The 25,000-nt window shown below is 45.0% G+C and overlaps 2 protein-coding genes across 3 annotated transcripts in view; one reads left to right on the forward strand and one right to left on the reverse strand.

The window, feature by feature from the left end:
• The window catches only part of col4a1 (collagen, type IV, alpha 1), a 53,581-nt gene extending 30,282 nt beyond the window's left edge, over window positions 1-23,299 (reverse strand). The window contains exon 1 of the mRNA XM_042084653.1: window positions 23,078-23,299. Within this exon, the coding sequence (XP_041940587.1) occupies window positions 23,078-23,149 (72 nt within the window). The 5' untranslated portion in view covers window positions 23,150-23,299. The remainder of the gene's footprint in view (window positions 1-23,077) is intronic.
• A 122-nt stretch (window positions 23,300-23,421) lies between these two features.
• The window catches only part of col4a2 (collagen, type IV, alpha 2), a 77,173-nt gene continuing 75,594 nt past the window's right edge, over window positions 23,422-25,000 (forward strand). For both annotated transcript variants that reach the window (XM_042084651.1, XM_042084652.1), the window contains exons 1-3: window positions 23,422-23,605; window positions 24,041-24,162; window positions 24,324-24,375. In XM_042084651.1, coding sequence (XP_041940585.1) covers window positions 24,095-24,162; window positions 24,324-24,375 — 120 coding nt within the window. In that variant the 5' untranslated portion in view covers window positions 23,422-23,605; window positions 24,041-24,094. The remainder of the gene's footprint in view (window positions 23,606-24,040; window positions 24,163-24,323; window positions 24,376-25,000) is intronic.

The raw sequence follows: 25,000 nt of genomic DNA on the forward strand, positions 1-25,000 counted from the left end.
TGAAAGGCAAAATAAATATCCGTTGCTTGGAGCTTTTGGACGACTTGTGTGTGTGCATATGTGTTTAAGCGGAAGCACGTGTTTGCACGAGGCTAGTTGATTACTGGGCGTGTTTTTGCTATGAGGGTTTTGTTGTCTTTGTGTGTGTGTGTGTTGGTGTGTGTGTGTGTGAGGCGCTATGCTCTGCACCTCCAAGTCATTTGTACTTGTTTATTTGTCTGTGCCTGCATTTGTTTGGTTATGTATAAAATATTTGGTTGGAGACCTTCACTGGACAAGCCCTTGGGCTAAAATATGTTTGTTTCCAAATAAGAACAGATAGAATAAAACAAATAAAATGAGAGAGAGAGAGAGAAAAGAAGGGAGAAAGGGTAAGAGAGAGAGAGAGAGAGGAAGAGAGAGTGGAGTAATCATGAATGTTTACCCTGGCGGAGAGAGAGACGAAGGCCACGTGTAGAACTGCTGAGAATGTTTACCGAGATTAAGAGATGCGGAGAGGAAGACCATTACGACTGAACAAAGGAGAAGAGGCACAGAGGGGCAGTACAGTGCCGAGAAGTTACCCAGATGCCCCAGCAGCAACACACACAGGACTCAGGAGAGAAAGAGAAACTCTCCAAAACATTGAGAAAGTGCCCAAAATGATTTAGCTAATTGCTTAGGTCAGCCCAAAACCAAACTCCTGTAAACATGGCACTGTTCCCCTGGTACTTCACAAGCACACAGAGTTCTGGTGGGCCACACCCTCCCTCACTGCCTTCCAGTCATTACACAGATTTCTCAGTGTACCAGCAATGTGAAAGAGGACTGATAGCAGCTGGCTAGAAACCATCAACAAAACTTTGTAAACAAACATTATATAAGCTATGTGGTACACAACACCCCTTATGCAAGAGACAAATCAGAGCTGCCAACCCTCATGTATTGGATTTGCAGGGGAGCGCGTGGAGCCAATCAAATGAATGAATCTCACGGTCAATACGTGAGAGTTGGCAGCTCTGCAAATAGACATATAGAGTCTGGTCAAGCTCAACATGGCTTCAGCAGGTGGTTTGTATTGACAAGCTGTCCAGAGTGATGGAGGATTGGAGTCAGTGGTAGTGTCATAATGAGGATGGTCAGTGTTCTGTTCAGCTTCTTTCGCGGAGGAGGACGTCCGCCAACATGGCGCAGAACATTTGTGGGAAAACCACAAGTGGGAATCAAGTGTTGTGAAAAAGTAAACAGGCAGAGACAAGTAAACATGAGTTACCAGTGCGAGTTACAAGCCTTGAAGATTTTGGGTGAGTCATAGTGGGCTGTTAAGGAGAGTTAAAAAGTCATATAGAAAATCAAATCAACTGTGACTCAGAGACATAATCACTGTGCAGTGACTCGTGCTCACCAAGACACGTGCCGAACTCGATTTAGGGATCCAAACATTTAAAGGTTTCTATAACTGATGAAGTCGAACTCCTAAAATAGCGAAGAGCTTTTTTTCCCCAGAAGGACACCCAGATTTAATCAAGGCTCCAGCATTGCTGAGATACTGAGCGCATGAAGACATCCTTTCCTCTCATCTGACCGGCGACCATGGCAACGGGAGTTCCCCACACACTGGCACACACATAGCACCTCTTGTTTGGGAGTGTGGGCTTTTTGTTGTTGTTGATGTTTACGGTGCCCTGAGTGTCATCTGCGAACGCAGCTGTCTGTTCTGAATTTGCTCTACAAAATTAGATCAAAGTGCTGGTGAGGGGCACAAAGATCCCATTTTGTGACCAAGACTCGAGTGGGTGTTTCTAAACAGAATTGGTACTTTCATGACTAGTGCTAGTTCTAGTGTTCACTTCCTACACTCCATACTACAAAAGATGAAATCATTATAGTATAGTCCAGTTATTTATATTCAGTTCTTGCTAATCTATATGGTAAGGACCCATTCATGTAGACACATGCTTCTTTTATCACTCTTTGGCCAGTTCATTTGTGGTAACTGAGGCCTTTCATGCACAAATCCACTTCATATTCCCTATACAAAAGTGATGATAAATAGAAGTTTTTTTAACAGAGTACTTCCCCAAAGGGAGCATGGGATGAGTCATGCTCTGCATTTTTGCACTTGCATCTTATACATCAAAACTCTCAAATGATAAGCTAAAACAGGTTTGTGTTATTGGCTAATGGTGCAAATTTGAGCCTGGGTTATGTGTGTCTGAATGACCCTGAGGTCAAAGGTCAAGTACCTGCACATCATGTTAATGTGTGTGCAAAACACACCTCTGTTTCCATAGTTAGGTCTGGTTAGCCTCCAACAAGCTCGTTTGGCCTACCCTTGTGCGTACTGACATTTCCCAGAAGACCATGAAGTATCATTTGTGTGTGTGTGTGTGTGTGTTTGTGTACAGTATGTGATGTGCTTGAGGAGGTGCATAAGAGGTTGTGTTTGTGTGAGAGTGTATCTGTCTGTTTGTGTGTGTGTGTGTGTGTGTGTGTGTGTGTGTGTGTGTGTGTGTGTGTGTATGTGATGTGCTTAAGGAGGTGCATAATAGGTTGTGTTTGTGTGAGAGTGTATCTGTGTGTGTGTATGTGATGTGTATAAGGAGGTGCATAAGAGGTTGTGTGTGTGTGAAAGTGCATGTGTATGTGTTTGTGTGTATATGTGTGTGTGCACACACACATGTGTGCATGCTTGAGTGTGCTGAGCGTGTTTACAAATGATACGTATCTGCATGTGTGTGCCATACTTCACTTCACGCTGCACACCGTTCCACTGGGCTGGTTGCTACTAAGAGGTATGCAGCACACTTGCCTGCTGAACAGTGCACGAGAGCCATGAATCTAGCCCACGTGTGGCGAGGGGGACAGACATTGTCCTGATTGTTTTCCCAGAACGCCGAGAGGCAACCGTGTCCTCAGAACAGTGTGGGAGGAGAGTCAGCAGTCTCCAGCAACTCTGATAAATGATGCTAACTGTATATACCGGTATATATATATATACATGTATATGTTTCAAATGTGAAGCACTTTGAGCTGCATTCTGTGAATGAAAGGTGCTATAAAAATAAAGCTTATTATTACAGACGCTGAGTTTTATACAGACACACCTATTTTTCACAAACACATTTTCTTGAATAATGTGAAAGGCCCATGTTTTCAGTGGGCTAAAGTGATCGGGGCAGTTTTATAGGTTATCGTGATCACCAATCTTTTATAGCGATAAACTGCTGGCTTGTGTTGATGTTTTTGTTTTAGAGAGCTAAAACAAAAACATTCCTGTCTTTGGTATCTGCTTCCCTCTTTATCCTCCTCTCTCTCCCTCTCTTTCTGCTTCTCTCTCTCTCTCAGTTTCTCTCTCTCTCTGTTTCTCTGTCTCCCTCCCTCTATGTTTCTCTCTCTCTGTTTCTCTGTCTCCCTCCCTCTATGTTTCTCTCTCTCTCTGTTTCTCTGTATCTCTCTCTCTCTCTCTCTGTTTCTTTCCAGCTTTCCTCTATCTCTGAGGGAAGCCAACCTGACCTTCCTTCCAGAACAGATATGTGCAGCGGAAGAGAGAGAAGATAACTATATTAACTTGGCCCTCCAGCTTCCTGTACCTAAGTCAAAATGAATGTGCCTCCAATATGCTTTTCCCCTAACTATGGTGAGTCCAATAAAATGAGCAACTTACGATACATTATCATCTCTTCCTCTAACAGTGGTGGGATGAGTAAAGGCTTAACCTCTCAGTAAAACTGACCAAACCTCTGGTAACCACTACAGTAAGTGCATGCAAACTATAAATTTTTTTAACGGCTCTTTAAAGTTCATGGCAATTGCCACTTTCTCACCAAATTTCACACTCGGTCCCATTACATTGAGGTAAATAGCTTTCCCACAGCATTCCATGCTGACCAATAGTTGCTCCATCACAATGGGACTCATGTCGCAACATAGGGACTCATGCCTTCCATGTGGGGACAATTAAGGCTTATTTGAGGGCTGTAGACTGAGTCTGAGCAGTAGACTCAGAGAGGGTTGATTGGCTTAGACTGACTGACCGGGCCCCTGGGTCTATTAGGTTACTGATGAACATGTGTTAAAACGCACTCACTTACTCTCACTCATAGTGGGCGTGTGAAACACACTGTTGCTACAGTTCAGGGTGGCGTCAGGACTGGCGGGAAGAGAACGTGTGAACACTACATTCTCAGACTGTGTGTGTGTGTGTGTGTGTGTCTGTGTCTGTGTGTGTGTGTGTCTTGTATGCACTGAGCAGCACAATATGCATTCAAGTGCCTGTATTCATGTGAGGAAAAAAAAACAGTCAAGTCATTCTTTAACATCTCACAAAAGTTTCACCAAAGTAATTCTCTTCCTTATTTCAAGGTGTCCCTTTCTTCTCTGCAAACTTACTTCCGCTAGACAGGAAACACAAGCTTCCTATTACAAACTGAACTGCTTTATTGGTGTGGTATTAGGGTTGGCTGCAAATGAACAGCCTTGAGACAGAGCACTAATGTTGAGAAGATTGAGGAAAGCCACTTGATTCAGTAGAGAATGGAAGGAAACCCATGAAGGAACTACCCTGCCTTACATGGTGTGAACCATGAGTCTCTCTCTCTCTCTCTCTCTCTCTCTCTCTCTCACACACACACACACACACACTTTCTTGGTAAATTACTGCTAACCATCCATTGCAGTGAGTCAGCAGCTGTTTCTAAATTACATGCAACATCTGCGCACATCTGCATGTTAATCTGCTCACTGCCGGTATGGGAAGAGGAGGTTCAGTCTGTGATTAGCTCAAATGGCTGACAATGCACACATTGAGGCTCAGACGAGAGAGGGACAGAGAGTGAGAGAGAGAGAGAAAGAGAGGGAGAGAGGGAGTGAGAGAGAGATACAGAGAACGAGAGGGCATCTCAGGTCATCATGGCCTGATGGGGAACATGCCCATCCCACACATGGGAACAGGCCCTCAGAATCTGACTGCCTCCCACACTACAGTACATGGCCCATGAGTTAGCTCACTCTGAGCTCAATGCTTCACTTTGATTTTGAATGCTTGAAACAGAGACTTTAATTCAGTTGACAAACCCAAAATAATACAATTGCATTTCATCAAAGAGACATTGCATGCAAAAGTATACGAGCGGATCCTCACTCCCACCCGGTGCTTGTTTAAACTGGCCCTGGTTGTGTTCAGTGCAAACCCAATACCACATGCAGAGATCAGACAGTGGCCTTCGGTACCACTGAATGTTTACTTTTTTGAGCAGTAATAAGGTAGTGGAAGATCAACTGGTATAACGCATGGGTGAATATTATTTAGCGGAACTGGGGCCTCTGTGGTAAGATGGGCTCAGTGTGTTTGCCTCTGCTGTGGTTTGAGCTGTGACTCGTGGCTCTAGCACAGAAACACAGTGATTTTTCCCTGCTCGCGGAGACCAAAGGCGCTGACCACAACCACAGCTCCGGCTCTCATCCCGTCCCGGCCAAACCACGCTCCGCCACCCTGCCATCTACTTCTGGGTGTGTGTGTGTGTGTGTGGGGGGGGGGGGTGGTGGAGTGACTCAGTGGTAAGGAGAGCTGCAGCAGGGCTCGTTCACATTCACCTCACAGCTGTGCCACTCTCTGCCCTCTTCTCCTCTTTCTCTCTCTCTCCGCTCCGGGCAGCCCGGAATTCCTTTGCCTTGTCTGGTGCCGGCGGAGCAAGCAACTGCGCTCTGGCCGTTTACTGCCATACTTGGAAGATGACAGCGGTTCGTTCCCTAAACAACGCTGACAGCATCTTGGCACGCTGCGGCGTAACGGCTGGACCAGGCTTGTCTAGCCTCGCTAACGATTCGCAGAAAAGCGGCAGAGGAACGAAGCCATGCTTCCTCCGCCTAGATTGAATTCAAATCAACAAACGTGACTTGTGTGGGTTGAGACGTGGGAAAGGAGACATTTACGAGCAGTAACTGTAACACTACTAACGGTCAGGGCTTTGTTGGAGAGTGGCTGTCAGTGAGCTGGGAGGCTGCAAAGACTCCTGGGAAAGAAAACCTCCAAAACTGTGTTATGGTCATACGACTTGATGACCTACAGTAGGCTATCAAGGTGACACCTAACTTTTAGTAGGTTTGAATATCAAACCCTGACGAAGACCAAGTGACTGGTCGAAAAACATGTTGACTTTTTAATCGATGTATGTAGCCATTATAATAAAGGCTTTTTAAACGGATCCTTCCTCATTTGTCACCCTCCCTGGAGTGCCTGGATTGGTCTCTTTCTCTTGGAACCTCCAAAAGAAGTGTATTTTACTGTGGTGGATTGATCCATCTAATAATTTCACTCTCCCTAATAAAAAAAAACAGTGAAACACAATACTTTCCAGTAAAATATTGCTCATTTTGAAAGAAAAGAAAGAGATTTCACCTCCGTCACACTGGAAGCTTGTGAAATCAAAACAGTTGACATTGGACATGATTTCAGGAAAACCTGTCATGTAATGGTTGGTCATTTTGTGTGATGTTCAGCAGACCCCTTCCGATCAGCACAGGCGGTCCTTGGCCAAGGAAAGACACAACATGAACTAGACTTTTATGCAGACTTCTCATCGTTTCCATGGGTTAATGTCTTTTCAAGACATTTGGATTAGTGTCTCCAGTTAGGATGTTAGAGTGTCCGTAATGTGGAACTTTGTTTAGCAGAAGCCGAGCTGGATTGAAGTGTTCCTGTGCCAAGCCACCGTTAAACCACACAACATGTCAAATGGGCCAATCGACAGAAGGAATCCATCGGCCAGGGCGAAAATATTTAGCATTTTCATAACCTGCTCCAGATGTCTGCCCAGCAGGCCCTGTAGTACATGCTGAAGACCACTCACGCCCCCGTCCAGCGACAAATCAAAACCATACCGCACCGGTGTGGAGCAGCAGGACCGAAGGGAGAAAAAAAATGGGGAACGCTCTCATTTGTTCAACCTTTGATTTGTCTTTTCCGTTTTCCCACGGCGTGAACATGATGGCTTGGCACTCGAGACACGCCTGTGTGTGTGTGTGTGTGTGTGTGTGCGTATAGTCGACTAGAGACTGGAGTGGGCTGGTTAAAGCAGAGGTTATCGTTGTGGCTGGCGTGTTTGAAAGAGAGGCGTAATCCTGGGGGCCGGCCGAAGGGCTTAATGAGTCACAGAACAAGAGGCACCAGGCTCTCCTCGAGCGTGACAGGGCGTGACGGAGCGTGACTGTGCCTCGGCTTCCTCGAGCAGAGAGGAGAGAGGGATGGTGGGAGAGCTGAGGGCTTTAAGAGTCCGGCGGTGGCCTACAAGATCCTTCTGGTGGCGGCGGGATCAGATGTCATTTGAGATAAAGCAGAGATGTCCACAATGTATGGCAATTACCATCCTCGTCTGGAAGTCTTACACACGCACAAAGGAATGATGCACATGGCACACAATGCCAAGATGGGAAACTTGAGCTGCAGAAGTTCCCAAGTTTTTAATAATTTGTGTTTGTTTGTATATACACACATAAATGTGTCAGAGAGAATTTGCCTGTGCATTGCATGTGTGGGTGTATCTGTGTGTGTGTGTGTGTGTGTGTGTGTCAATTCCTGCGCTTCTGTGTGTGTTCTTGTGTGTGTATGTCTGTCTATCTCAGTGAGTTTGTGTTGGTATAAAATTATCACTATGGTTTGTAGACATCATGATGAGAAAACGAGTTTGAAACTGTAAAGCATGTATTTATATAACCTCAACCATATTCAAGTAATACACTGAAGTTATTCCTCCCCCTACGTGCGCTCTGTATCCCTATGTTTCTCTTTGTCGCTTTGTGTCTCACCGTGGATGGGCGAAGCCTGTTTTAAAAAAGCATGCTTGCCTTGCAGCTGCGGAGAGAAAGACATCATCGGAGGCGGGTTCTACTCAAAACAGCTAGTATGAGAGAAAATGAGAGAACGATATGTAACCCATGAACGATGTGTGACCTGTGATCACTGTATAAACCCCTGAACTTTGTGTAAACCTCTGAACTTGTGTTATGGTGAAAAGTTCGTACCCTTGGCAGCAATATTGCTGACTTGCGAAGATAAGGCCGAACAACGATCCTTTCATAAACGCCACCTGTGGGTTCGAAGTTGCCAAATGTTGTGTCAGCATCTAAGGAGGGGTATAAATGTTGGTGTTCAACAATTGTTCGGGAGTGCGATCATGCGATCCACTTTGCGCTATGTAGTAATTAAAGCAGGGGTCTCAAACTCTGGCCCAATTCTGGCCCGCAACCTAATGTCAAAATAATATGTAATTCGGCCCTTGAGGGTATTTTTAATTGCAACAAACAACAACACTGGTTAAAATAGACGATAGATCCAAGACAGTGACAAATTTGTAGGCTACTCTCCTCCACTAGTTGCAGAGCTTCGATTCAAGCCCAAATTCGCTGCACAAAGTTTTCAGGAAATGTTGTATTACATGCGAGAAACACGAAGACGTGCATTTGTTTGTAATGACGCGGAAGCGATGCAGGCCACAATTTTGCACAAATTGAAGCAGAAATAGGCCGACACCAAATGTTGAAAAAACTTTCACGTGTGATGAAGTCTTGGGTAGGCTATGCTATGCTATAATTTACCTATTCTGCCTTTTGGAGATTATGATCGACTATTAACAGTGATAGTCACGGTGCGTCTGTGAATGGAGGTGCGTCTTTGCGTGTACAGTATACGACTGTGTCCACTAAGCATACCATGCTTATTTCGACCCCCTGCCCAAAATAGCTGGAGGTGGCAGTGGTAATCGTGATGATAGTGTCCGTAATGGACATGGTACAGACAGCAGGGGTAGTAAAAATAGGGCTCTGAAGAACTACAAAGTCACCCACGATAGGAACTGATTTGACCAGGCTACATTATTGTAGGCCTATAATAACGGTTTGAGGTTATAGGCTAGTAATAGTTTACTATTGTTGGTTTACATCTTAGGCCTGTTTTCCTGTTAATTTGTTATATGGGTAATATGACAAAAAAGAAAGTAAACCTGCTCAAATATGTTCAACATCCAGTATTTACTGAAAGGTGCATAATTTGAGGTGCTTGCTATCCAGTGGCTAATTAGATGGGTAAATTTACCCCCTTCATAAACTTTTGTTTATACTCAAAGATTTTTATATTTACAGTAGGACTTTATCTCTGACCACTTTCAAACCTTTTGAAATTTTGATGTCAAAATCCAATGGTGTTGTTTTCTTAACCCTGGCACCTAAAGTTTGCCATGCAGGTTTAAATAAGTTATGAGAGGAAAATATTTTTCTTTGGTGTGAAACACACACATACCTGTTTTTATGCTTTTTGTTTGTTTTTATAATTTGTATTAATATTTATTTTATCATTATTTTATTTATAAGCTAAGGTTGCTAGGTGTCAATACAAAACAGATAAAAACACTTGCACTTTCTGTTTGCAGTTTTGTGTGGTATTTGAAAAAACATTGCATTTCCAGAAATAGCCGGCCCTCCAATCAGATGACGTTGGCAGAAGTGGCCCCCAGCTCATTTGAGTTTGAGACCCCTGCATTACGTAAAGGAATTTTGCACGGAACTCTGCCGGACTTTTGCGTCTTTTTTTTGGGACACATTTTTGACTTCAGCACTAATGGCGTATTTTTGTTACGTTGTAGACAAGATGTTTGGACTTAATTTCTGGCCCGAGTCTTATCTGATACGACAGTGTGATCCTCTGTTATCCAGACCACCAGGCCGAGTGTTTGTTAGCTTCAAGTGTTTGTTAGCTTCGAGTCTAATCCCACCATCAGTAGACCACATAATGACCCCATTAAGACAGCACCCGGAGACCAAGAACCTGTCAACAGCACCACCACCAGCGGCTAACAGATGCTCCTATACACCAGGAGCCAAGTCCCCTATCAGGACCCTGATGCTACGTATGTTTAAACACTACTGGGCTAGGGGTAACACAGTGTGTCGGAAAGAGCCGCCCGGGCCATTGTGCTATCTATACAGGAAGGTGGGAACAATAGAGGCGAAATATCAGGGATCAGGGGTCCAGCAGTGCTCATCCTGTAAGAAGATTTTTGAAGGCTATTTCTCTGACAAGGGAGAAAGAATGAGGGCCAAACAGGCGAGGGGCCAGAACTTTCCAGAATATGGTTGGTTTCGTTTCAGGGGAGTGTTTGTGTGTGTGTGTATGTGTGTGTGTGTGTGTGTGTAGGTCGGGTGGTCAGCTGTCCTGTGTGGCATACCTCCCAGGCTCGGCTGGTTCTAATCTGACCGACCCCGGCCCAAAGGTCACCCTAGCCTCGAGAGCATGTGGGGAGACGTCACTTTTCATGACTTCTGACCCCGGCTAGCGGGGGCCTCTTGTGCCTGCTGGGGTCCCTCTCTGCTCTAAACGTCCTGTTCCGATGACTACATGACACTGCATTGTGTATATCCCTGACACACGCAGGTCAAAGGTCAACCTGATAGCAAATGTTTGGCTGAGAGGTACAGACACATCAACTAATCCTCCACTCAAAAGAGGCTTCCCAGCAAACACACACACACACACACAAACACACACACACACATTCTATACTACAAACAGATGGTAGAGACTGTTGTTGTTGAGCCAAGACATTCCAGTGACCCCCTTACCTAACCTCCTCACCATCAGCTTATCATTGCAGGCCTGGCTGAGAGGATGGATCAACACTCCTACAGCACTCCTCTGCATTGATATCACACAGTGCTGTGTGTGTGTGTGTGTGTGTGTGTGTGTGAGAGAGAGAGAGAGTATGTGTGTGTGTGTGTGTGTGTGTGTGTGTGTGTGTTTATGAGAGAGAGAGAAAGTTTGTGTGTGGGAGAGAGAGAGTGTGTGTGTGTGTGTGTGTCTGTGTGTGTGTGTGTGAGAGAGAGAGTGTGTGTGTGTGAGAGAGAGAGAGAGAGAGAGTGTGTGTCTGTGTTGTGTGAGTGAAAAAGAAAGAATAAAAAACGGTTGTAGACTATAATGACATCTGAGTGTCAGCTGTCCCACACACACACACACACACACACACACACACACAGACTGAAAGACCCCACTGTGAGCGATCCCACCCAGTGTGTGTGGTCAGAGACAGAGGAATGCCGGCGTTCCTCCTCAGCGGAGCCTCAGGCGGTGCCCCATCGGCCCACCAGGCTCTCCTCGACCGGCCCTGGATCAGCCGCTCAATCAGCGCCCACTCACGACACGCAGCTCTTGCTTTCTCCACCCTTTCTAGAACCTTCCTGCCCTCCACACCTCATTCATTTGGTCAGCCTTTTTGTTCTTCCTTTCTGTCTGTCTGTCTGTCTTTCGGTCTTCCTTTCTTTCTCTGAGAGGCTGTTCTTTCTCCTGTTCTCTATACATATTTCATTACATTTTCTGTGATGTTATTACTTGGTCATGGCTGATTTTCTTCCGATTTGACAGGATAACACGTAATCCATCAGGGATTTCTCCAACATGTTCACGTCAGCCTGAATCTTCCCACAGGCTAACTTCAGTCCCGTGGCGTACAGGCCACAGACATGAGAATTGCATTTTCCCCCATGGACCTCTTCATGCCTGGACTGAATCACACTAAACACACATGTGCATCTGATGAGAAAGTTCTGACAGACTAAGTGGGTTAAGCCAGGGCTGGATGAGAACTTTATAAAAAAAAAAGGTGCTTATGTGTGTGTGTGTGTGTGTGTGTGTGTGTGTGTGTGTGTGTGTGTGTGTGTGTGTGTGTGTGTTTGTCAGTGTGTGCATGTAATGTGTGTTAGTGAGTGTGTACACTGTATGTGCATGCATGTGTGTGTGTGTGTGAGAGTGTTTTTTTTTTTTGTAAATGTGTATGTGCATGCATGTGTATGTGAGCATGTGTTTTTATTAGGGTGTATGTGCATGAATGTGTGTGTTTGTGTGTGTGAGTACGTGCATGTGCGTTTGTGTGTGTATGTGTTTGTGAGTGTGAACAGTATGTGCATGCATGTTTGTGTTTGTGAGAGTGTGTGTGTGTGTGCTTGTGTGTGTGTATGTTGTGCTGTGCTTGAGCGATACTTATTACATGCCTCAGCGTCAGCACTTTGGGCAGTAATTGTTAAACACAGTAAAAGAAAACAATCCAAGACAAGCCCACAGGGACCATACGTACAGAACCATGCCCACGCAGTCTTCACTCTCTCCCCCTTCCTTTCACACACACACGACTGGACATTAGTTTTGGCTCAGCCTGGCAGTGAGTAATTCTTCTTTGGAGCATTTAGTGCATTTTGATGGCAACTCCCTGGTGTCGGTGACATATAATAACAGTCATTTGTTATTTGCATTGGCAGATATGGCATGGCCGCACTACTAGAGATGAAGAATGAACCCAGATAGATAAAAAAAAGAAAGCGTCCATTCACACACACCACACACTCCCTCACGTCGGCTTCACTGTGGGTCAGTCCGTGACTACTGAGCTTCATGCAGCAGCATTTTGGCTGGAGACGCCCTATGAAGACATGCTTTTAAGTCAGCACCTCTAACCTCTAAAAAGAAGAGGTGTGTGTGTGTGTGTGTGTGTGTGTGTGTGTGTGTGTGTGTGTGTGTGTGTGTGTGTGTGTGTGTGTGTTTCGTCGAGTCAAGAGGGCAACATCTGTATGTAGGTCAACAGCTATCGGGATGAGGACAAGCCTGCTGCTGCTGCTGCCGCACGTCAGGAGAGTCCAAACAAAGCTCGGGGGTGAAGCGGGTCCAACACACTCCTTTAAAAGGCCTGTCTGGGGAACAGCGGCCCGGGCGAAAAAGAGAGAGAGAGAGAGAGAGAGAGAGAGAGAGAGAGAGAGAGAGAGAGAGAGAGAGAGAGAGAGAGAGGGAAGCAGCACACCACCAAAGTGGAGTGCAGAACTCTTGGCTTTGATGATGAGGGGGAAAGAAAATGACTGAACAAAACGAGGGGGGGGGGGGATGAAAGGATAACAAGTGCCCGAGTGTTTGGGCCTACTCAAGAGTGCTCTGCTGTTCTGCCTGCCTGTAGGAGCCTCCAGTTCCCCTCTATCCTCCTCAGACAATACAATTCATCAGAAGAGGACGCAGTTATTCTTTCTCTCGTTTTTTTTTTTTTAATTTCGTCAGCCATTTTCTCAGTGAACAAATAGGGTATTGAACGACAGAGGGAGGGGAATCAGAGCAGAATGTATTGTTCGGCCCGCAAGGATGCCAAATTCCAAAAGGCCACTGTGTATTTGAGAGTGGGGGTGGTCAGAGGGAGACAAGTGTAGAGAGACACTTGTCTCTTGTCACTTTTCAGTTTGAAAAGTGAAAAAATTGTGTGTTAAGATGAGAGAGAGAGAGAGAGAGACAGAAAGAGAGTCCGTGTGTGTGTGTGTGTGTGTGTGTGTGTGTGTGTGTGTGTGTGTGTGTGTGTGTGTGTGTGTTTTCCTGCTATTCTAGCATGGAAGAGGTGGACGTGGGATTCAGGGGTCCAGCTTTTCTTTGCTTTTATGGTCACAAAGAGGCGAGAAGGGGAGGCCTAGCACAATGTCCTCCTCTACAATAGGCTAGGAGCAGAGAGAACAGGCCATGCACGTGAGGGGGCTCTCTTTCACACATACACACACACACATATACACACACATATATACTGTACAAACACACACATACACACACACACACACACACACACACACATAGAAACACACGCACCTACACAAGAGCCATAACACAAATAACTTCTCTATACCGACAGACCACTCACACACCATAAGTACTCAGAGGGCGGCTGTTTTCTCTCATAGCCCGAACCTCTTTGGAAAACATCTGTCTAACTCGGAAAAAAAAAACACCCACTGGAAAGGAAATCTCTCCATCGTTTCTCACTGTACCCTCCCACTTCCCACTACTGACCGGCGAGAGGCCTCTCATCACGCGTGGAGCTGCCCTCCACCGCAACACACCTGCCTCCTATCTCTCGAGACGAGCTTAGAAGAGCGTAGCATCGGCGCAATCAGAGATGGGTGATTGATTGTGTGTGTAAAACACGCTAAGGGTGCAACCCAACACCCTGACTCTTAGTATACTAGCAATGTGTGGCACAGGCATAGACGTATATTTCAACTAGAACACAGTGCTCCGAAGGATTCCGTTTGTTTTCCATGTGCATTCTAATGGGTGAGTCAGGATGTTAATGCTGCATAACATTGCTGATCTCCTTCTCATTGTATCCTATTAATCCGTCAATGTTAAACATGAATGGTGAAAATAGGCCTTTCGAACATCACCCACCAGCTCTGGCATGCATCCCAGACTCTCCCCATCAGGGACCAGCTAACACCATCCCACCACCACACCCCAACCTCTCCCTCCATCCCTCTCTCCCTCCATCCCTCTCTCCCTCCCTCTTTCTCTCCATCCCTCCCTTACCCAACCTGGCTAAAAACTGTCACTGGGTTGTTTTTAATCACAGCCAGGAAAGGGCTCTCTTTTATTCATGGCCCATCCAGACCAGGAAGGACCCATGGACAGGACGCCAGGTCAATGGGCTTTAGCGGAGACTGACGCAAAAGGCCAGCTATAATTAGGGTTTGTTTATCAGCCGGCAGGTTGGACTAAGTGAAAAAGCATCTGTGTCTGGGTTTTTTTAGGCGATAGGGCTTTCCTGATACCAGCTCCCAGCCAAAACTAGGGGAAAAAGTGAAGTTGACCTTGACATAAAACATATTAGTTTTGCAACACTGCACTACGAACGCACAATGTTACTTGTCTTAATCAGTCAAGTAGCATAAACCAATGCCATGGCCTGGGTATTCTTAGAGATGAAGTTTTAAGAGGCTGTTGATTTGGGATGCCAAATAATATATTTTCACTGGCCACAAAGGAGCCGAGGGAGACGAGGCGGAGAAGGAAAAGGGAATGAATCAGCTGGCCGCCGCGTCGCCACCCTTCTGGGGCGTGCGGTTCTCACACCAAGCCGTGGCTGGCGGGGCCTGACCTCTCCGATCTCGATGATGTGTGGCCTCATTTCCACACCGCACCCCAGCCGGATAATGAATTATGTGTTTACCCCCCCCCCCCCGCCCCCCCTTCCTCCAGCATCGCTATGGAAACCATATGCACGTTGGGTGTCGGTCCATTATTTTTCCTTCTCTGCCTCCCCTGCATGACCCCGTGGACTGCTGGGGCTTTCAAGTGTGCCCCGCGGAGTGAGAAAGTCTGCTTTTCCCAAAGTCTTTAACGTATCAATGTGATCAGCTCTGGCTCTGGAGCTGAGAGCTGGCCCAGGCCCCCGCCAACCAATTACTGCCATCAGGGACAGATTCAGCCAGGGGAATATGGCCCCACCGGGGGGAACAAAGAAAGACCTGATGATGGAGATGGAGTGTGAGACTGTGAGGCACGCACACACACACACACACACACACACACACACACACACACAGTGCACACAGACATATACAGGCGCTCACACACACACACACACACTTACATACGCACACCCTACTCCCTGAGGCCCAGCATCTTTGGCTCATTACAACCCTTACATTCACTTTCTCTCACACACACAGTCACACAATCACACACACACACACACACACACACACACACACACACACACACACACACACACACACACACACACACACACACAGAGAGACACACACACACAGTCACACGTCACACACACACACACACACATTGCCTGCGCACTCTAGGGCCATTAGCATGCCTCACACTTATGCTGATTGGCCTTGATGCTTATCAGTTTGGCTGAGGGCTGGGTCTGTCAGTGCCTCGCATGCCCCTATGCCCGTGCCACATTCATCTGCTTCCATCTGCACCCCTGTTCTCCAGCACATTAGCTCTGATTGGTGTGGACAGTGCCCTGGATGCGATCCACTGACCATGAGCAGAGGAGAGATCAGAGATGGATACCCTCCCCCCTCTCCGTCTCTCTGATCATAAAACATGGTTGCCACTGACAATGGCAACGGTTGGATTTTAAAGACACAGTGATGTCGGAGATGGTGAAGACATGGAAATCAAATCACATGGATTAGGCTGATGTGCATTGCTTTTGGGCGAGCTTAAGTCCAGACAATGTTACATTACATTTAGCAGACAACTTCTTGACCAAAGAGATGTCTGTTCCCAGGAATGGGGTCTTGTGTGCATCTGTGCATTCTTGTTGTTATTTGCAAAAAAAAGAGGTCTGGATTTGCAATAAATCCAAAATATACAACAATGCGAGGTTAGGGGTTTTGGTCTGTTTTTAGATGCTGTCTAGCATATCTTCCCATTCTCTGGGACTCCCATACCCGTACTGTCTGAGAAAGTGGAAAACAAAAACATACACATGAATCATGTGAGAGGGATCTTTAACAGACAACTTTTTTTATTTAAAGAACACTTAACATGGTGTAACATTTATGAGGGATTTGGGTATTTGATCCTTGACATGGCAGGACTGTTGAAACACACAAAGCCTTCCTTGTATGTGTGTGTGTGTGTGTGTGTGTGCGCGTGTGTGTGTCTGTGTGTGTGTGCGTGTGTGTGCGTTTCCAAGTGAGTGTTTCGGTGCAGTGTGCATTCAGTGTATGAATAAGTTCAAAGGCACCAACTAGGTTCTGGTATCAACACTACAGCATTCTATGACGTCAATGCTAAATCTGTCATGGCGGGTTAAAAGTGTGGAGCTCCAACGAGTGAAACCGCGGAGTGGAGAGGACAAGAGAGGAGAAAAACGCCCACTGGAAGTGTCGCATACAACAAACTGAATAACCTCCCTCTAATGAACAGTCCGGTGCTTCTGTGGGCTCGTAATGAATCTTCACAGAGGAGACCAACTGACACACACATCTGGCCTTTATTTCATTACTTAAGCCATTACATATTGCTATTAAATGTCAGACCATGACAAATTTTCAGAAAAAGCTGATCTTCCCAGAAATGTCTGTGGGTAAGAGGAAACGGTGTATCACCATTGGTGATGAAAGGGAGTCTAACCCCTTGACCCTGTAATTTTTTACTACGGACAACTATGAGGCACCGACCAGCCACACCCCTTATTTACTGGATGCTTCGGCTATCCTCCGGGCCAGCTGCAAAAACAACGCCCCACAAAAAAACACAACCTCCCAAAATACAGCTGTTCAGCACCCAATGATTTACTATCTGGATAACCGGAGGATTCAGGCAAGGCAGAGAGGGAACATTGGGACAAGACGTGAGATTCTGAAGCGGGAATTTCCCTTGCCAACCAATCACATGGCCAGCTAGTAACAAAGGCTAATTGTCAGTCCACCTTAACTAATGCTTCCTGTACAAGCCAAAACCAAGTGTTTCAAATTTAATTGAGTTTAGGCTTGTTCAAATGAAAACAATGAGAACCTCGAGTGAGTTTCACTAACTTTATGTCTATTGTATAGCACTCAGAGCCTCTGGTTAGTGTTATGCCAAAGGTGTCTGTCACAAGAGGAACAGCCTTGGGAGTCCAAACAGCAGTACTGTTGTCATACAACACTAAGTGCATTCAAACAGAAGCTGGCCATGTGCCATACATATTATACCTTATAATTTGAGAGTAGTTAAATAGTATAATGTAAAATGAATGACAAATGTATCATTAATGTTAATATGTGTTGCTGATGGATGCTCATGTGCTTATTAGGCATTTACAAACAACATATTTTATTTTGGGAGGACATGACACTGGTGGTGACACAGATATGTGCTAAAACTGGTGACACAACTGTGCTGATTCACACTGATGGACAAACTAAGCTGAACTCTAAGCCAATACAAACATCCGCTTCTCTGGTCTAAACACAAACACATAAATCTGTAACCTCTTGCTCCAGAGCATTGCCATGCCATATTTGTCATTTCAAGACAATTGCATTTGCTTCTGTGGACCCAGATACGAGTCTACCACATTGTGTACATCTGAGCACTATCAAAACAAACCTCCCAAATCCATTATGATTCTGTATGACTGGACGGCGTTATCTCAACTCTCCACTGGAGTCTATGAAAACTCAACACAAATAGAAAGGACCCAGGCCAGCTCTATAGCTTTTGAACCAACTGTATTGTGGTTTGGTGTTATAAATAAAGACCCGGGGCCTTTCTTTCTGCGAAGATGTGTTCCTATTCAGATTGACTGGCAGGGCAGATGGAAGTGTGTGTGTGTGTGTGTGTGGGGGGGGGGGGGGGGGGGGTGTGCAGGGGGACAGAGGGCGTGATGTCCAGCCGAGTCCAGAGCCCTAGAGAGCGAGACCGAAGGATCAGCCATGGGTATCTCCGGGGCTCCAGTCTACGCTCCTCCTCCTTAGGCTGGCGGAGATCCAGGGATCGTGTGCAGTCCCCGGACCCCAGCGTAGAGACCTCCAGAGAGACTCATAATGATAAACCAGGAAAACGCATTAACTTTCACCACTCCACTCACCTGTGACATTATGAGTGAAAGTCTGTAATCCTTAAGACATACACAATTATTGTGCCGACCTGAATTCTACATGCCTTTCAGAGTTAAGCTGTGCTTTTATTCTTAGCGCACTACTGAATTTCGTCCCATGACTCTGCAAGACAAACCATATGCATCCAATCTAAAAGAATAAAATAAGTAGTTCCAGTATTCCATTATAACCAGAGGCAATGAAGGCTTTAATTATACGTCTATAATAAGGACCCCCTCTGAGCAAATCTAATGCAACTTTATCACTGCCTTTGTCCGGCCAAGAGCACAGACTCCCTGTTGGTCCCCAGGGGAAGGAGAATGGAGACTGGTTATAAGCTAACCAGCGTGAGAGTGACCTTAATGAAGGGAATAATCCCTCCTCTGCTGATCACCTGGGGTGACACAGATTCAAGCCAGGCTGTGGTCAGTGGGCCAGTGGGGCAGAGCAAGGCATCTCACAGACCACCCACTAGGTCACAGACTTTCACACACACATACACACACACACACAAACACACTTTCACAAACATACGCGCGCACACACACACACACACACACACACCTTCAAACACTTGCAAACATATGCATACACTAACACTTGAACATTCACAGGCACACATTAACCTACACACCTTTTCGAGGGCTGTTCTCAGGCTGTTCTGTGCTCAGTGAGTCAGAGATGTATGTTTCCAGTGCTAACTGTGCTAACCTGCAGCCGTTTTGCAGGGATCATTAACGAACTGGACGGCTTTTTCCATTCCCTCATAAGCACCACACATCCCACCTGGTGTTGCTCAGAATAGAAAGGCAAGCGAGAGTAGCTAAAGCATGTCTTACACCTGTCCATACATGGGATGGCAGACAGAAGAAGACAGTACAGTACACCAAGTCCCACTGACCCCATTAGACAAGCAAGTACAGTAGACCCAGCCTCCAGGGAGGAAGAGTTAGGAACATATTAGCCCTGCAAACCCAAGTACATACCATAACCCCACAACAGATGCACTTGTAACCTATAAGTCTATGCATGATGGAAAATATACAGCTACATCAAAAACCTATAACTCAAATTCCAGACTTACACTGTTCCTTCTTTGGATGCATATGAATTGTAAATCCAATGGCAATACTAAGATAACTCTCTGAGTGAGAAAGTTGTTGAGCATGAGAATCTTAGTAACAGAAAGTCTTGGAAAGTTCAGTTAAAAAAGTATGATTGTCTGTGAACTGATCTGACTGCAGTACGCTGAATGGCAAAACACAGCAATATAACATTGCATTATCTACAAGAGACAGATTGTTGGAAGACAGTTACCCTTTTTGTGTCTGAAGACTGTCGAAATCTAATTGCAGTTGGCCTCTTCTCAACTATCCCGAGATGCAGTCAAACTGTCTCAATCACATTGTCATTGATGACTTTTTCACACTCAGCTCAATACTGACTGCATTCCATAGGACATTCCACAGGACAACACCCATGACCCTATGGAGATGTGTTTGACAGCCACACACACTATGATTCTGTGTTGGTGATTATTATGTCAAGACCAAGAGTGACACTGTCTGGGAAAGGAATGAGATCAACATGCATCAATCAATATGCGTTTAGGCAATTTAGGGATTGTGACATATCTGCTACAGACACATTTCACTGTAACATGCTTTTAAGATTAGTCATGGGTATCCCATTTAGATAAATGCAAGCAATACACTGATAGCCAGCTCATGCATGATCAAACAGCTATAGTAACTATGCCACTTTAGAGACATATGTATTTAATTCAGGGCCTTCCGATCTAAGAACATGACCCTGAGGGCTCTACCTAGCCTCTGGCCTAAAAATGTTCAATCACTTCTGACAACGCTTCTGTACAGAACCAGCTGAAACCAATGCCTACAAATGAACAACAGACATATCTTATAAGTGAGAGTAGACCTGCATACATTTCAGATCAGAGATTAACCTCCTGCCACATCTCCCTCCATCAGCATCCTGCTACAGTTGGACACTACCTCATTCGAAAAAAGCCAAGGGGTCAAAGTTCACTTCAGGGAAATAGGTCATGACACAACCTCACTCTTCAAGTTCACATGAAATATGAAAAGTACAATGCTGTCACACACAGAGAAAGGGAGAAATGAAACCATGAAACTAACTCCATAGAGCCTTACTGGTGTTGAGAAGTCATACTAAAGGTGCCAGGAAGCACCACTGGTTATCTATTGCCAGGGTAGGTTAGGGTTCTGAGCATGTCAGTGGGTGTTGCTTTTCTGTTAGGATTTGGGATTTTTTTTGTTTGTTTTGGTTACTGGGTGCAGGCGGCCTTTGGGCCAAGGGTGAATCTAATTTCGACCCTCCACCTTAACAAGGGGGTAATTAATTGCAGGAAGCAACCACTGAGGAGGATCTGATAATCTGATGAATGCCAAACTCGAAGCACGTGTTGGGCAGTTCACAGTGCCGAACAAGAGGCAGATAGGACGAAGAACACTCCTCTCCTGGAGCCTGGCCAGTGTCGTGATCAGTATCACCAGATTCCTATTTACTCCCTGGCGGCATCTATGTCCAAACGCATATACATATATGGGTGAAATTTGTGAAATAGTACAGCCCTGACTCTGTCGTGTTTTGGCCTCGGGTCAAGTTATTTCCACACACTGCCGGTAGCCAGAGACCTCTGTGAGCTATTGAGGGAAGAAGTTGTTTATCTCTCTTTATTCAGATGTTTTTTTCTCCGTTCTTTTTCAACAGTGTGTGGACATCCGGAGCGAACATCTGCTCTCGCAAACTTCCTTTCGGTCGAATCTAAATAATGACCCCCCTGTGGTTCCAAAAATTGGGATTCGCACGGTCCATCCAGATGAGCCATTTTCATGACACTGTTGCTCCAATCACTTGCCTGTTGGTGCATTCCAAACAGGAAGCAAACAGATTTGTCTGCTTGGGAAATTCATCGGAAAATGGTCACACAGTCCTCAATCAAAGGACTGTAGTCAAACGTTTCACGTCTCCCCATCATAATGCAGTCGTGGCTATCCTTCAGTGGGGACCACTTTTTTATGTGTTTCCATGCACAAACAAAAATTGTGGTTATAAGTCACAGGATTCGTTCAGAGTAGAGGTTGCAGATGCATTGAAAAGAGTAGCTTTGCTTTCCAGGTTTATGCCAAATCAGTCATTAACTATGACCTCTCCATCCATCTCCACAAACCAAGCCTTAGTTCTAATGGAGTTAAGCCCTGTGCTAAGCCTGACAGCCGATGATGCACATAAAGTGAAATGTGTTTTCTTTGTGACACTGTTAAAAAAGACACGGGCAGCCGTGGCCTACTGGTTAGGGCTTCGGGCTTGGCACACTGCTCTGGGTTAGTGTGTGCTTCACCTCACTGTGTGTTCAGTGTGTGCTCTGTGTGTCTCACTAATTCACGGATGGGATAAATGCAGAGACCAAATTTCTTGTATATGCAAGTATACTTGGCCTATAAACCTGATTTACAAGACTCTAGTGAGTCCCTCAATTAACACCCCTCGCTGGGGAGGGGTGTGTCTGCAGACACAAGACTGCATTATAGTATACGACTGCTGCAAGCATGGGAGACTAATGACCCTTGCAGACAAAACCTTGTTGAAGTTGAAGAGATGGTATAGACATTCCCTGATAATGTCATTTGTTGTCCTACTAGAGCAAAGGCATCTCAAAGTCTTGTTCTAAGTTGATGAAAATGTATCAGGACCATTGATGTACGATATTTTACTAACCTATGCATATTTGGAATTCTGAAGAAAGTCATTATTTTGATGCCACTAAATTGAATACACATCAAAACAGATTTGAGCTATTACTATGTAGTGATCAAACTACACAGAGTTAACCAGACATGAAGCCAAAATAGACCTTGTTGTTAGAAGTCATTTGCAGACATCACAATCTCTTTTGTGCACGCTCACATACACTCTGTCTCACACACACAGTACTACAGTAGGCCTATAGTCAGTAGCCTACTGTCGACCTACTTCAGCAGTGTTTCATGAGGGAAAAGAAGAAAGTTCTAAAAGTTCTTAAAGTTCTCCGCCTTACAAGTCTGGTTATGGCTACACCCTGATTGTGGGAGTGGTCAGAGCAGAGGCCATGCCCACAGTTACACTCCCACCTGTAAGCTACCGCTATTTTCATCCCCTGTCAGCAGCATCGAAGCAAAGTTCTTGTGTGCATGCAAACCTTACACAGCATCAATATATCTTACCTCTGAACCGACAGTCTTGTAAAAATTACATGAGCATATTTGATATGTCTTCTGCATTTTACAAAGACCATATGATCTATGAATAACTTCCATAACCAATGTATATGTACTGTAGATAAACCGAGAAAAGTGTAATTAACTGATGCAGCAGACATCTCCAACATGATGATAGGCTATATATGAAACGTTACTTAGGCATACAGAATAAAATGAAATTGTTAATTATTGTGATGTTTATATTCACACTGACACATTGTCCTTGTACATTAGACTGCTTTACAGATTCCCATTCAAGTGTAGCTCTCCTAATTCTTGGCGAGTTGGTTTTGCGCAAACGTTCACATATACAGTATATACGCTATATTCCTGAAAATATCAAATATGAAAACATTAAATCTATAAAATAAGTCTGCATCAATTATAAAAAATAGATGATCAATACCACTTACCTTTGCTTTTGTCTTCTCTATACTGAAGGAGATAACGACCAGAAGAATCAGAGTGCTGCTGGGCAACAGCATCGCGGTAGCGCGCGTGGAACACTGTGGTACTCTGCAGAGTGTCCAAAACTACAATCGATAGACCAACCTACTGACAAAAATTTGTTCTCTGCCTGTAGTAAATAACTTTTTACCGGAGACTGTTCTCCACGTTAGTCTTCATCTTTCCTCTCGACGATATGTGCTCTGTTCAAAGTAACTTCTTCAACTTGTTGCCACCACACCCACCCTCCTACAATTGCGACCACCCTCGTACACGATTCGAACACAAACTCATGTATGAAACCAACAGTTCCTCTTTAAACATAGTTGGGAGATAGTTTCCCCACGATTTCTAGTTCAGAGATCGGTAAATTGAACTGAACAAATTGGTCATAACGCACAGATTTGGGAATAACTGTTCACCACGCGCGAGTGTACGGAGCATTCTCGTGAACGCAGCATTCAACTTACAAGGCGCAAGGTGAAATCCATAACGTAAGTGTCCTTCAGTTCGTAAAATATTGACTGCCTGGTGTTTCCCCATATATGCTTAGCCTGCATAGCCTTAATACGTTTATGTGGATATGTATCTGAGGCGTCGCTTGTAAGGTTAAGTTGGATCAGAGGGCAAACAATAGTAGCCGACTGCAATTTACCTGTTCACATTAGCTTTCTGCATGTTAAAGTAACGATCATGTTATTGTTTTGTCATTGTATATGGATGTTCGATAGATCTTTCACCGTAAAGTTCATGTTAAATATTGTAGCCTACCATGCAGGTGCGTTGCAACATTAACAAAAACTTGAGACAATCTTTATTTCACACTGTGCGTTAATGCTGTCAGTGAGAACAATAACTTATCTATGTGTTTGTGTGCTGCTATACACATAGCGGTGGTCCTCAATGGCTGTTATTTTTTTATTTGGCAGACTACCATGCAGTAATATCAAACTCCATTCCGTGAGAAGAGCGGTTGAAAAGGGATGAAATTTGAAGTACGGATGGAAGGGGTGATGGGCCACCTACACATCAGGAAAACGAAACTTTTAAGGCAAGTTTATTGGTCATATCTGTCACATCTTGGACCATGCTATATTTTAATGGCATAGAACCATATCATTCTCGTATTTTAATTTGCAGGTTTCTCATATTGTGCCTGGCGTTTATCGTCTTAATATCATAACCTTATCATTCTCGTATTTTCATTTGCAGGTTTCTCATATTGTGCCTGACGTTCGTCGTCTTGATATCTGAAACAAACGCAGTAAGTTGGCATTTTTTCATCACGATATATTCAGCAGATATTCTGCAAAACAATGTTCTTGTTACTGAGGAGTGTACTTAAAAAGACTGTAAGCCACACAGTTACTCACAGCCAGCTTGCTGAACACGCGTTTGAAATTCATGTGCGTGCAGTGAAAGTAGGAGTGTCTTTGTGTGAGAGAGGGAGTGTCATACAGGACCACCAGTGTCAGATATACGGGGCTAGGCCCAACGCAGCTTGTTGATGCGCCACAGATTTTGAAGAGAAGCAAAATGACACAACGAATTTATAAACTGAGCATTTTTGACATGCTATAAGTGAATTTTTCTGCTCTCAACCACCAACCACAACACCACGCCCTTTCTACCCCTGTAAGCCTAACCAGTGGCCGAGGTCTTGACACATATGGCAGGGGAATGAAGCTCTGTGGTGTAGTGTCATAAACCCTCATTGATTAACCATGGCTGTTTGCAGCTAATAGAATTGGAGGCCCCACCAGCTGGGGGTAACCTGCTTGTATGTCCCAGATAGTTCTTCAGGCTAATGAGAAAAACATGTGCTCAAAGCAGAAACAAAGTTTGGTTGTAAAACTGGCTCCTGGCAACTGAGTATTAGTGTGGGTCGG

Source organism: Alosa sapidissima, chromosome 2, assembly GCF_018492685.1.
Source record: "Alosa sapidissima isolate fAloSap1 chromosome 2, fAloSap1.pri, whole genome shotgun sequence".
In the NCBI taxonomy this organism is placed as follows: domain Eukaryota; kingdom Metazoa; phylum Chordata; class Actinopteri; order Clupeiformes; family Clupeidae; genus Alosa; species Alosa sapidissima.